General features: G+C 39.8%; 1 protein-coding gene across 1 annotated transcript; it reads left to right on the forward strand.

Moving 5' to 3' along the window:
- Positions 1–393: 393 nt before the first annotated feature.
- On the forward strand, positions 394–12,265 carry heca (hdc homolog, cell cycle regulator). Its single transcript, XM_028605282.1, has 5 exons — positions 394–829; positions 3,253–4,315; positions 6,990–7,156; positions 10,466–10,620; positions 11,946–12,265. The coding sequence occupies exons 1-5, from the start codon at positions 682–684 to the stop codon at positions 12,108–12,110; spliced, it is 1,698 nt and encodes a 565-aa protein (XP_028461083.1). The 5' UTR covers positions 394–681; the 3' UTR covers positions 12,111–12,265.
- Positions 12,266–14,199: the final 1,934 nt, after the last annotated feature.

Raw genomic sequence — 14,199 nt, forward strand, 5'->3', positions numbered from 1 at the left:
ATACTGTGATGTCTGCAGGTATAAACAGGAACTATATTGCTATTATTTGCTTTATTTCAGACACGTAAAAAATGGTCCATATTACAAAGAAGAAAAAACACACATAAAAAACAATACATTTATCTCCTGGATAGGCTCATATATGGATAGGCTCATATATATATACCCTTGTGTCAATAAAGGCTCATTTTATTTTCCTCCTTCCATCATTGCTTGTGATGTACAAACAACAAACAAACAAAATAAAACGATTAAATGTTTGTGTTGTTTAGTGCTAGATGTTTAACACGAGCATTTGATACTGTAAAGTCCGAGCGTTCTCACAGGACCTGAACGCAACATAAACCGACGGCGAACGCGGGGGGCGGGGTCCCGTGACGTCAGGGGGTGGAAGAAAACAGCAGAGCAGGAATCAAAACAAGAGACGGACACGCCTTCGTTCTTAAAGGTTATAGCAGCTTATTCTTTTTTAACTGCTTCTGTCAGAGCTGGGCTAAACCCTGCCTGTCTTCAACGAGGACACCAAAAACGGCAACACAAAAAGAAAAAAAACTGCAACAACAAAAAAACAAAACAAGCACCACTGCAGAAATGGAGTCCACAGAAATGTCAGACAGTGGCGATGACAGCAGCCAGCGTTGATAGAGGTCGAAAATAACACTGACATCCGAATCCTGTACAATGCCCAACCAGAAGAACAACAAGGGAAAGAAAAGCAAACGCACTAACAGTAGCGGAGATGAGCAGGAAAATGGAGCCTGTGCGGCCGCAACAGGAGGCGCGGCCGCTGCCTCGGCGGCTGCTGCACCCAGACACGAGCGCTCAAGTGGTAAGAGAGGAAACGGACACAGATGTAGAAGTTTAGTGATGCTGCCCTCCTGCCAGGGGAAAGCTCTGTCTTGTCTGTGCGACTGTGACATACATGCACTGCGACGTTACAAATTGCTCTACCACCCCCGCCCTCAACTTATTTCCACTCTGGAGAGAACACCGTGCCAAACATCGATTTAAAAATGTAGCAATTTAATGAGTTTTTTGATTGTCGTCACATATAGGCTATGTTGGCCGATCACGACGCGAGGCCTTCTATTAATGGAGTGGATTTGTTTTTGGGGTCGTCGTTGTATATGTGAACCAGCAAGTTAGCCTAGTCAACTGCACTAAAAATCTTGATTGTGTATCAGGTTTAGCTGATTTTTAAGGGCCACCGTGGTTTGCTTTGGTGCGAGCAGATTGTGGGAACTGCAGGCAAACAAGTTGAAATGTTGTTGAGACAGGTGTTGCTTGGTGTGTTGGATGTTAGCCGATTAGGAGAGCGCTTGTTGGGTTTTCGTAATCCGTCTTAAGTCTTGTTTCAACATGTTTAAGTAGTACCCGACACGCTAGAAATGTTAAAATGGTCAGACTTATGAATGGAATTTTGCGCCTCGAACTCTTATTGGAATTATCACATAAGAAAATAGTGCTCCTTGTTGTCAAATGCTGACTCGGCGAGTCTTAATTACACAATGAACGCATTTGAATTCCATTACATCAACGTTACTGATCAATTGTTGTTACATTTGGTGTGTAGGTTACTATAGGCCTCAGCTGCCTTTTCTTCAAGCACACCTTGACCACACAGTAGGCTATCTGGTTGTGGCCTTACTCAAGGGTAATACTAACACCTCACCGCTTGTTTGCGCACTCAAGTTCAACTTCATCCCATACAGCCTTAGAATAGATGGAAAAAGTTACCCAGCTTGGCTTCTTGGGCTTTTAAATGTGATAGGCATACACGTTTCTTTTCAAATACACTTTTGTTTGTAAAAACAGCATCTCAGACCAGAACAGGTTATTGCACTCTATATATTAATGGTACAATATCATCTAAGTCATTTTATTACATTGCTATAAAAGTTGACTTGTTATACCTGTATTGCTATAAAAAGGTAAAAATCCAAACGAAAGCGTTCTTGAATATGTCAATTTTCTGTGTTTCTTGTCCTTGATTATAGTAAACTGTATTATAGTTGGGTTTTGGACTGTTGATTGGTTGAACAAAACAAGCAATTTGAATACATTATATTGACCAAAAATAAATCGATTAATCAAGAAAATAATCAGCAGACAAATCTGTAGCTGCAGCTCGAAATGTACGTATATTACCTTTTCAGGGCAATAAAATAAGTAAAATCAACTTAGAAAACATCTTTATGGAGCTATTGTTTATTTCTGTGTTTCTGTGTCCAAGCAAGATTAATTTACAGATTCCTTCAAGCTGAACTCAGTGTAGCATTCTATCAGTTGTATCCACTGAAATGAACAGGGCTAAAAATGCATTGGATAGTGTATTTTTCTCCACTGTGGTGACTTTCGAGGGGAGAAAACAAAAGCACTGACACTGTCTCTACCGGAAAAGGAAGGAGGAAACTATCCCCCGCACACATACACACACACACACACACACACACACACACACACACACACACACACACACACAGTGTATTATCATGAGCTACTTCTTGTAGAGACTGTGTGCCCACATTTGATTCACCGCCAGACTTGACAGTTGGCAGAGCTTGAATAGAGGCGCTCACAGGCTTGAATGGCCTAGTTGAATTTAATAAATCGATGGCGATGAGGCAGCAAGGACACTCGTATCTCTCTTTTAACATTTTCACCTCATTCTGTGCTGCAGAAACAGTGTAACATATGGTGGAGACACCGCTGTAACCTTACCGTTGTCTCAGACAGAACAAAAACATGTCAAACATTTCATGTTTCTAGCTTCTCAAATGTAAGAATTTCTTTGTCGTATTTCATAGTAAATTTGATTATCTTTGGGTTTTAGACATTGGAAGACATCACCTTGGCCTCTAAGAGACAGTGAGGGACATTTTTATGTATTTTCTTCATGATGATTGGTTTAATAGACCAAACAATGAATTGGTTTTTCGAGAAAGAATTGGCATAGTAATCAATATTGAAGATAATCTTTAGTTGCAGCCCTAAATTGAATACATTTTTGCTTTGGACTAAGAAAATTAGTAATTTAAAGATGCAACTTGTTTGTTTTATTTCTCCACAATTTTATTTTTTAGACCAAAATATTAAGCGATTATTCAGAAAAGTAATTTTCTGAATAATATTTTTTATTAGTAGAACAATGAGCCTTAAAGTCAGTAAAATTCTTAGGCTTTTTAGATTTTGTGGGAAATTGTAATGAGAACACAACAAAATAACCACCTCCCCCTGTCTTTACGCATCTAGAGGTCCAGTGTGCGACCCCACTCGGCTGCAGCTTGGTCCGCCCCATCAACATGGAGAAGGACGACTACCAGCGGGTGCTCTGCAACAGCGAGCTCTGCCCTTACGGCAACTGGATGCATCTGCAGTGTTTCTACGAGTGGGAGAGCTCCATCCTCGTCCAGTTCAACTGCATCGGCCGTGCGCGGTCCTGGAACGAGAAGCAGTGCCGGCAGAACATGTGGACCAAGAAGGGCTACGACCTGGCCTTCAGGTTCTGCTCCTGCCGCTGCGGCCAGGGCCATCTAAAGAAAGACACCGACTGGTATCAGGTGAAACGAGCGCAGGATGACCGCAAGAAAAAGCCATCTGAGAGGAGCACGGGCAGGAATGGGTCCAGTGGAGGGGCTCCGGGGCCCGGGGACGGGCTTTTTGAGGAGCCCAAGAGAAGCAAGCCACCAGGAGCAGCAGGAGGAGGAGGAGGAGGAGGAGGTAAACTACCCCACAGAGCCTCTAGTCAGGAGTTACCTCGGAGACAATCAATGGACCGTCAGAACTCTACAGAGAGAGGAGCAGCAGCAGGAGGATTCCCTGCAGGAGGACCCTTTTCTCTGGGGCCTCCTCAGAAGTCTCCATGTGACTCCCCAGGACAGTCCCCTCCAACTGGCTTCCCTTTCTCCCCCACCGCTGTCCTCGGAGCAGCAGCAGCAGGAGGAGCAGGATTGCGAGGTTCCCGTCAGCTGGGAGAGTTCCTCAAATCAGCCGTCCACATGGACCCGCAGAGGAAACACCTGCTGGTCGGGGGAGCTCTCGGTCGAGGCGGCGGCTGCTCGATGGGAGCCTCCGGCGGCGGAGCTCACCTCGACCCGGGGTCTGTAATCCCCCTGCCGCTGTCCTTCGCCCTCCCGCTCCACCACCGGCTCACCTCCGGCAGTGTGGGCGACGGCGCCCACTCTCCCCCAGTGCAGTTCCTGAGGAGGCTGGACCTCTCGGAGCTCCTCACCCACGTCCCTCGACATAAACTCAACACCTACCACGTCCGCATGGAGGACGATGCCCAGGCAGGCCAGGGAGAAGAGCTGCGCAGGTACACTGTAAAACATGTTTCCCCTCGGGCCTGAATATGTGAGTTAATTGAACTTAAAGTTAAATAATAAGTTCAAAGTTGTCTTGTGAGTTTTGAAAATGTAAAACTAACTGAATTAAGTGTTAAAAACAAGTTTGAGATACTTAATCTATTAAGTCGAATCAACAAATGTTCATTCAACTGACAAAATGTACGGACAGACTTGCTTTCATTTGACATTTTCTTAGTCAGTTTTGAATTTAGAACTTACATCTGTGGCTGCTGCTGGAGATCTCCTTTGGTACCCGAGTTAATTACTGAAATCGATACTAACCCTCCATGGTTCACGTCGTTTGCATTATTATGAAAAGAAACAACCATGACTTAACTTAACATGTAAGCAAAATAAAGACACACTGCAGGTTCTTCACTCCACACAACAATGGGTTCTTTAGAGATTTTTAACACTCAAACAATGCTTGCTGGTAAGTCTGCTAATACCATCATCAGGTGTCATTAGAAACTTTATCTAATGAGGTGAGTGAACCCAAACAAGTGCATTTATTCAACTCATCATGTCAAGCCAAAATAGTTAATTTGGTTAGAAAATAGAACAAATGCTGATCACAATTTTCCACATGACAAGGTGACATATTTTTAAATGGCTTGTTTTGTCTAACCAACAGTTCAAAACAACTCATGATAATATGTTCTCAATTGGTCTTAAAATAAAAACTAGAAAGTTTAAATTAAATTAACTTTTTTTTGATTAGTTGATTCCAAAACATTGTAAGATGTTTTACAGCGCAGGGCCTCTTCATTTGATTTGGTATGCTTGTTTAAAAAGATGATTCTAGAAAGAAATTGACTGTTTCATTGACTTTGTTAAGTGGTTTAACTGTAGTTTATAGTTAATGTGGTATTATAAAACCAGATTTGCCTGCTCAGTCACATTAATTGTAAAATTCTAAATACATACCTCTGACCATGTAACATGAATTTGAATATTAGCGATTTAATAAATTAAACATTATTCTTGTCGGAAAGCAGACAAACAGTTAAGTAAAAAAACAAACATCACAGATCAAAAATGATGGATACTTAAGTTTTTCTGAATTCTAAGTTGCTTAAAATAAAAGGTGAGACAAGACAAGCTCATTCATAATTCACCTTTCCGCAACAAGTCAATTAAATCCTTTTTATCTATGTGAAGTTCATATCAGTGCCAGCACTCATATTCATGGTGGCTTTGATGTTGCAAAAGGCCAGCCAGCATAGTGGGATGAACCTGGACACTGTTTATGCATGACAGTATTTCCCCTCACTATTTATGTTATAAACATTGTAGAGAATAGTAGAAACGTAGCTGTGAATACTTCACTTGGGGTAGTTTGGTCGACTTTTTAAATCAAATCAATACGTAATAAAATAAACCTCAATAATTAGGAGAGTAAATAATGGACTTACATTTGCCTGGTGGACACAAACAGGACTCCAAATGAATGCTAATGTTTCTCCACATCCGCTGGATGTGTAATAGGCAACAACAGCATTAATTGTAAACCATCATAAGACACTAAAGCTATCCACTGAAAAGCAAGTGTTTTTTTTTTCTTCCTAATGGTCATGTTGGAATGATTTGTCTCACTAGACATAAAAACTATAAATACAAAGATACATTTTCAGTCATGGGCTAGCTTGGAAATTCAGAGCCAAATCCAAAAGATTAAGGGTCTGGCATTGAGTAATGAAAATGGCCCAACTCGAGCATGCATTTGAAAATCTCACTGCACGCAATTGGATAACACTACGACCAATCACAACAATACAAGGGGTGACGTATCCAGAGCCCCATATGCTTAGCTACCAGCGTAGCTAACTGGTAGATTAAACTGTCGTCATCTGTTTAGCTTCGCCTCTGGCCCGCCTATATCAGATACACCGATATGATTGGTGCAGCTCGGCTGCAAGGGCATAGTTAATAAGCATCCTTACTCAATGCCAGAGTGACTCGCTGAGCAAATTCAATTTGTGCTCTCGGGAGAACTCTGGATTTCCAGGGTAGGCATAGGCTACATGTAGACTGTGAATTGACATTTATTAGTGAGCTGTGGTCCATCATGTTAGAGGCACACGAGTTATTAGTCTAAGTTTTATAATGTTACTAGTATCAGCCTAGAAAATTACTCCCGGGTTAATTCTATAGATTTAGTACAACTTCACTTGTTTATAAAGTCAACTCTGATAAAACCAAAGCATGTCCCTTGCCAGAACCTTTCAGTGTAGAGGGTGGTGTAATAAGATAAGATAAAATAAGATTAGATAAGATTTTATTGTCCCATGGGTACATTTTTCTTGGACAAACAAACAATATCTGCTGTTTAAAAAATTCAACATAGTGCATACATATACACACACACATACATGAAGTACACAGAGACTGTTGCATCACTCTGCATGGACATGCTCATGTTGCATGCAGAGCCTGCCACTTGCCAACAAAATTGCACACTGCCCGTTGTGCAACACATCATAATAGTCGTCATAATATGTGCAGTAAGGTTAAGCTGCCTTATCAACATAAAATCCTGGTAAAAGAAAAGTAAAAATGTACATGTGTGTGTTTAAGATTAAAGCAGCATTTCAGGGGTTAGGCCGACTTGCTAAAGTTGTTTTTGTCCATGTTGTCCTGTAGGTTTATCCTGTCAGCCCTCAGTGCGAGCCAGAGAAACGTGGTCAACTGTGCGCTGTGCCACAGAGCGCTGCCTGTGTTTGAACAGTTTCCTTTGGTGGACGGGACCCTGTTTCTCAGCCCTTCCCGCCACGACGAGATTGAGTATGACGTCCCATGCCACCTTCAAGGTCAGACTTTATTTCAAGATCATGGCGTGGGACACAAATACTAAGTGTATGGAGTTGACATAGCTCAGAATAACGTGTTTTTTAGGCTACAACATTTTTTGTCACATGCAGCAAATATCCCCTAACTATCCGCGAGCTGCCTGTCCCCTGAACACACTGTAAAAAAAAAAAAAAAACACGGCCTGTGTAGACAGCCCAGGCTCCACGAACACCAAAAAAAACCAAACTGGCCAACCTGCACCACCAAAAACAGTCTTCCAGCATTCCAGCCAATTTTTCAACCTGGACCCTATTTTCCTATGTTTTTGTGTCTAAGTGACTGATGGGAACAACGATCTTTGAAATTGGTCCTGTATTAAGCAAGATTGCTGGAGTTGGCTGCGGCGAAACAAGCTACTATGTAAGTAAATAGGGCAATTGTCCAGCTTGTATTTACCTTCACAAAAGTGCCTGTTTTGCCACTGATTAATATTCTAAGTGTGTGACAACATTATGGAAAGGATTTCTAAGGAGATCAACCTTTCTGTTAAAGAGTAAGATCCTTTATTTAAACATAAAAACATCTGCGAAATCGCGTTAGCTAAATCCATCAGACTCCATGTAAATAAACAGTTTAGCATCGTAAAATACACTTCATTCAAAGTCGACAGAAACAAAATAAAACTGCGAAAAGCCGTTTTGGGTCATCTTTCCACTTTTCCAACCATCACAATTCTAGTTTTGGTTGAAATAAACACATAGTTTACACATGTGAAAATACGTTGGCTCTATACACACTAAAAGTATTGCTTTTTGAAATGGAGTCTGGTGGGTTTAGCGCTGGCGACTTCAGAGCTGTTTCTGGTTAAACAAAAAAGGTCTCAAAGAGGGTTTAAAGGTCTATCGCTGAAGGGACCCTTTCCATAATGTTGTCAGACACTTAGAACGTCAATCAGTCAGTGGTGAAGGTAAATACAAGCTGGACAATTGCCCTCTTAACTTACATTGTAACCTGTTTCACCGATGCCGACTGCAGCAGTCTTGCTTAATACTGGACCAGTGTAAAAGATTGTTGTTCCCATTAGTCACTTAAAAACAAAAACATAAGAAAATAGGGTCCAGGTTGAAAAAAAAAACAGTAGTTAACCTTTAAGTTACACATTTTCCTTTGTACAAAAAAAGCAAGAGCTTGGAATAACCTTATAAAACAAAGAAATGTCTGTTTGAAGATATTATTCATTAATCTTCACTTACAAGTTAAGATTTTTTTTCATTAGACATGTTAGCACTGTGGCTCTATGGATGATAACAGGATAAAAGTTCAGTTGGTCCACCACTTTGATCGAGACTGAAATATCTCAACAACTATTTGATGAATTGACATGAAATTATGTTGGAGGATGAATCCTACTGACTTTGGTGATCCTCTGACTTTTCCTCTAGCGCCACCAGGAGGTTGACATTTTAGTTTTTTTAATGTATTTTCACTTCTATTTGGATGGATTCAATGGCGTAACTTTGGGTTCAACATTGGGAAGGGGGGGGGCAGAGGTTGAGATCACCACTTTTGAACAAAATTGAAATTTTGAGCATCAAACTCTTCATTGCCTGCATTCTGGTGAACTTTTCTGCAACAAGTTCTGCCTTTTCAGCATCAATGTATGGTGCAAATGTCCTTATTTATGTAAAGAAAATTATAATGGGTTTTGGGGGGGTGTGGGGTGCACTGGCCAGTTTTAATTATTGGGCGTTGTAACTCCCTCATCCCCCCTGTATATTACACCTATGGATGGATTGCTTTAAAATTTAGACATTCATACTCTGCTTTTAGAGCTAATCAGCAGATGTTAGCATGCTAACAGGCTAAAGAAAATGAACGTGGTAAACATTATACCTGCCAAACATCAGCGTGTATGCTTTGTTATTGGAAACATGTTACCACGCTGATGTTAGCATTAAGACTGAAGCACCACTGTGCCTAAGTACAGCCTAACAGGAAACTTAAAAAAACAAAAACAAGTACCATCTGTGAATTATAGAAAACACGTTAATACTATTCACACTTTGTTTAGTTTCATAATGTAGCTACAGTGTTTAATCTGAAAACCAACAGAAACTGAAGCAAGTATTAAGTTATCAAGCTCTGGATCTGCAGGACATCAGGATTGCTTCTAATCAGGAAAAAAAACATATTTAGTGTTTACATGAATTGCAGCCATTAATATGCTATTCTGCTCAATTATATATATATTCACTTTCTATTTAAAAAGTCCAAGCTTTCCTTTCTATAAAGACAGGTTATGACTGGTTAATCCATCAATAAGCCTGATCCAAACTGTGTATACAGACATAAAAGGTTTTCTGCTGGCTTCTGCACAGTCCAACATGAATGTGAATTAGAACGATGGCCGCATGGACCCTCTTTGATGTGCTGGCCCACAAGCTTTGATGTGTATGGTGCTTGATACGCATCAGCATGAAAGGATTATTTATTCTGTTTTGCATGCTTTTGTGTGGCAGGCAGAATATAAATGTTGGTGAAAGAGAAACAGTTGAATCATGCTGTACAGTTAAAAAGCAAGGTTTAGTGGCCGGTTAGCTCAGTTGGTAGAGCGGGCGCACATGTGCAGAGGTTTATTCCTCGACGCAGGAGGTCCAGGTTTCGAATCTGACCTGTGACGGTTTTCCTGCATGTCTTCCCCCCTCTCTCTCCCCTTTCATATCTCCGCTTTCCTGTCCAATAAAGGCAGAAATGCCCCAAAAAAATAAATAAAAAAGCAAGGTTTGATTAAAATCAGTTTTGTCAGTTTGTTTATCGAACGGTAGTTAAGAGTTAAGGCTTTTTTTGTCTTAAGAGGGTAAAGCAAGTGTACAGGGACTTATTTTGCAACACAAGTACACAGAAAACACACCAACAACAGAATTGTTGTTTATAGGGTGATTTGGATGGTAAACTGCATTGTTTTTGCTCCATAGCTTCAGTTTAATAAGGTTTAAATGTCTACTTGGATAGCATGGTTTTTTTTGTTTGTTTTTTGTGGTAATCACGCAGAAGTTGTACAGTGCAGTAAAGTTTCAGTTTGGTTCATGCCAGGCTGTCCTTTTAGGAAATGAAATGACTATGACTGGTAATCAGTCATAGTCAACTTTTATGTGTGGACAGGCTTGCTTTACTATCCAGTAGCTCAATCCCTCAGGCTGCTCTGGTCTGACAGCATGATAATGAGCCAAGGATGCAATCAGAAGTTTCCCTGGCTGATTAACAAACAAACTGACTGACTTGTTCTTTAGTGAATGTAATACCTAACTATATTTCCTTATTTCCAACAGGCAGGTTAATGCACCTCTACGCCATATGTGTGGACTGTCTAGAAGGCGTCCACAAGATTGTCTGCATCAAGTGCAAGTCACCCTGGGACGGGAGCTGGCACCAACTGGGCACCATGTACACCTACGATATACTGGCTGCTTCACCATGCTGCCAGGTAGGAACAGATCTTTCTGACTACCATGACACATATATTCCGCTAAATCAGCAGTGAAATCAAACGGTGGTGCTTTCCAATGATCTTGTCATTCTGTTACTCACCACAGGTAGATCGGCACTAATCAGTTTTATATTTACAATGGGTCAAATTACTATGTCTGTGTGAGAGGTGTCAAACCAACAACCCAAACTCTGCAGTTCATCTTAGCTCCATGGAACATTTTAGTGTGCATTTAGCAGCTAAAGAGACAGATATTTCCCCTCAAGAGTTGTTAGAGGCCAAAAAGAGAGCCAGAAGAGAGTGAATATTGGAATTATGCTGCGTTCCATTTACCACTGAAGTCAGAGGTTGAAACTGTGATTGACGTCACACCATAGTTGACTGCCTTCCAGTTAAAAGTCAGAAAAATAGGGGTAGGGAGCCTCTAGCCAGGTTAGCCATCGTTAGCATTACCAGTTGATAGCAATGCATTTTATGTGTGCAAAAACTGTAGCAACATGTCCACAGATAGATGATGGACAGTACTGTGTGTACGACTGATTTAACGAGACACATGTGAGACAAAAATGCCAACAGACAGTATATCCACACAGCTTTCACTACTGTTGATGCTCGGAGCAGCCATGTTGGATTGTGATGTTGGGGTGGGTGAGGTTCTCCCGATTTTCCAAGTCGGAAATCGGACTTCAGGGGGCATTCCAATTGACGTTTCCGACTTTTCAGTCTAACTGCAACGTATCATTACATGTATCAGGAAACACGATTCCAAATAAATGTTAATGGTGCTCCGTATGCTGAGTGTATAAATAACCAGCTTTTTGCTAACAAGTTCGCCAAATGAACTCAAAACCTCATAAATTGTAAATTCTACTGAAACAGTCTCTGTCTTGCTTTAAGTTTTAACTTCTCACTTTCTTTGGCTTGAGCCAACGAATATAAAGTTGGTAAATGCTACAGGCTACGTTTGAACTTAAGAACAGCTGGTGCAACCCGGGTCCAGGGTCATTGCTGTTTTACCAGTGTAGTGTTAATGAACACTGAGATGCAGTTGAAAGTGAGTGGACCTTTTGAGTTGACCATCTTCTGAATTTCCATGCTCGAATCTTGCGCAGCTTTAATTCAGAATCAGAAAGCAGTTTATTGCCACAGTAGTGGAACTACTACATAGAATTTGCCGTGGTGATTGGGCGCATACATACAAACAAGCATATTAAACATTAATAAGCATAACAATAAATGCTGAAACAAAGACAAATATGTATAATAATAGTTGTTATTCAACGTCCTGTGAACTGACCTGCGTCCTTCATGTGTGTCTGCAGGCTCGTCTCAACTGTAAGCACTGCGGGAAGCCAGTGGTGGATGTCCGAGTCGGGATGCAGTATTTCTCGGAGTACAGCAATGTCCAGCAATGCCCTCACTGCGGCAACCTGGACTATCACTTTGTTAAACCTTTCTCCTCCTACAAAGTACTCGAGGCTTATTGACAAATGCTGTTGCAGGCTAGCTAAGCTGCTATTGTTCTCAATTGTTTTCTAACACAATCTAGGAAAGATTTTATTTTTTTGTGCCATGAGGTAATTTTGTTGTCTCTCTTTTCGTTTCTTTTGTAAGTATAGGAAAAAGTATGATTCTAGTTAAAAAAAAAAAAAAAAAAATATATATATATATATATATAAGTTCCAAGACAGTATATCTCTGCTGTTAGAGAAAGGTGTAGATAAAGTGTGGAACTGACACATCAGTCAAGCAAACACATTTATCTGTGACAAGTGAATGTATCTGTATGCCAAAATTTGCTTTTATTTTAATTTTCTACCAAAAACATAAAGATGAGTCTTGAATAAAGCAGAGAAAGATATAAGTTGGTGTTGGTTTGATATTTTCATCCCATCAAAAACCTTCCTCCCCGCAATTTAGACATATTGTGAAAAATCCTTATCAGCCTTATATTATTTAAGTGCTCACACAGATCGGCAACTTTTATTACTTGATCATCATCATCATCCTTTAGCTGGTCTTAAATGGTCACAAGTAGCTGGACAAAAAAAAATCCACATCTCCTGTGCGGTCAACCTGTTCATAGTATACTGCTAGGGTCATAAGTATATGTATTTGGGTAAAAAAAAAAATCGAATGTATTCATCACATTTTGGGTTAAAAAATCGGATCACATTGTCACATGTAGGGACACAGGTTGCCGCTGGAAATTTCGCCAGATGTCCCTCATTTTGGCCGGATGACCATCACTAGGGCTGAACGATTTTTGAAAATAATCTAATTGCGATTTTTTCCCCAAATATTGCGATTGCGATTCGATTATTTTTTTAAGCTCTTTGTCTTCTGTATTATTCAACAAAGACAAACAATAAATCATTGTATAGTATGAACAACACACAATTACACACTAGACAGTTAAACAGTAAAAACACATACATACATATACATACATATACACATATACATATATACACATATATATATACACACACATATATATATATACACATACATATACATACACACACATACACACATATATATATATATATAAACCTATATATATATACACATATATATACACATATATATATATACACACATATATATATATACATGTGTATATATATATATATATATATAAACGTCATACCCAAATTAAAAGTGGTACAGCTCCCATATACTTTGACACTTAGGGGTGTGCCTGATATCATTGGAAAGGAAACACTCAAGTTGTGTCAGGGTGATTCTAGGCCTTACTGACACAGAGTTACAGAGGCTAGAATGGAGATTTTTTATTTCTGTCCAAGTTATAAATCTGTAAAATTATTAAAATACACTGCTGTAAACACATCTGACAGGTGACAGACAACACAGCATTAGCCACGTCTCAGCTAACTACAGAAAAAAATTCAGAAGCTAAAAGACTCAAAAATGGATTTTATATGAATTCTTTTCTACAAATATGTCTGTGCGTTTTTTTATTTCTATTTGAAAAGTGCAAATAAAAAAGCCAAAAAACTACAAAATACAACACTTCTCAAATACACAAACAAACCCACATCAATCACTTTTCCAATGATATCAGGCACACCCCTGAGTGTCAAAGTATATGGGAGCTGTACCACTTTTAATTTGGGTATGACGTTTACACCAAAAAGCATGAATTTCAAGTGTTTCTCAAGCCACTTCTTTCTACAACAGTCGATATCATGTGATACAAGAGCCAGCCTAGTGGTGAATCTGCAGACAGATGCTTAACAGTGTGCTCCTCAGCAGTAAGCTCCCCCTGCTGCTCATAAGGTGCCTCTGCACCCCGTTCGTTTCAGACCCTCCCACTAGCCTTTGGGCCACGCCTCCTCATTTACATTGACATGTGTCAAGTCCAAATGAAAAGGCAATGTTAAATGGAAATTCAAAAGCCAAATATTAAATGAAAATTAAAATCCAATGTTAAATTGAAATTCAAAAGCCAAATGAAAATTAAAATCCAATGTTAAATTGAAATTCAAAAGCCAAATGAAAATTAAAATCCAATGTTAAATTGAAATTCAAAAGCCAAATATTAAATGAAAA

Source organism: Perca flavescens, chromosome 18 (genome assembly GCF_004354835.1).
Source record: "Perca flavescens isolate YP-PL-M2 chromosome 18, PFLA_1.0, whole genome shotgun sequence".
NCBI lineage: Eukaryota > Metazoa > Chordata > Actinopteri > Perciformes > Percidae > Perca > Perca flavescens.

Coding starts and splice junctions, on each gene's coding strand:
- heca (XM_028605282.1), top strand. CDS start 682: ATGCCCAACCAGAAGAACAACAAGGGAAAGAAAAGCAAACGCACTAAC. Junction 4,316..6,989: donor CAGGGAGAAGAGCTGCGCAG/GTACACTGTAAA, acceptor GTTGTCCTGTAG/GTTTATCCTGTCAGCCCTCA. Junction 10,621..11,945: donor CTGCTTCACCATGCTGCCAG/GTAGGAACAGAT, acceptor GTGTGTCTGCAG/GCTCGTCTCAACTGTAAGCA.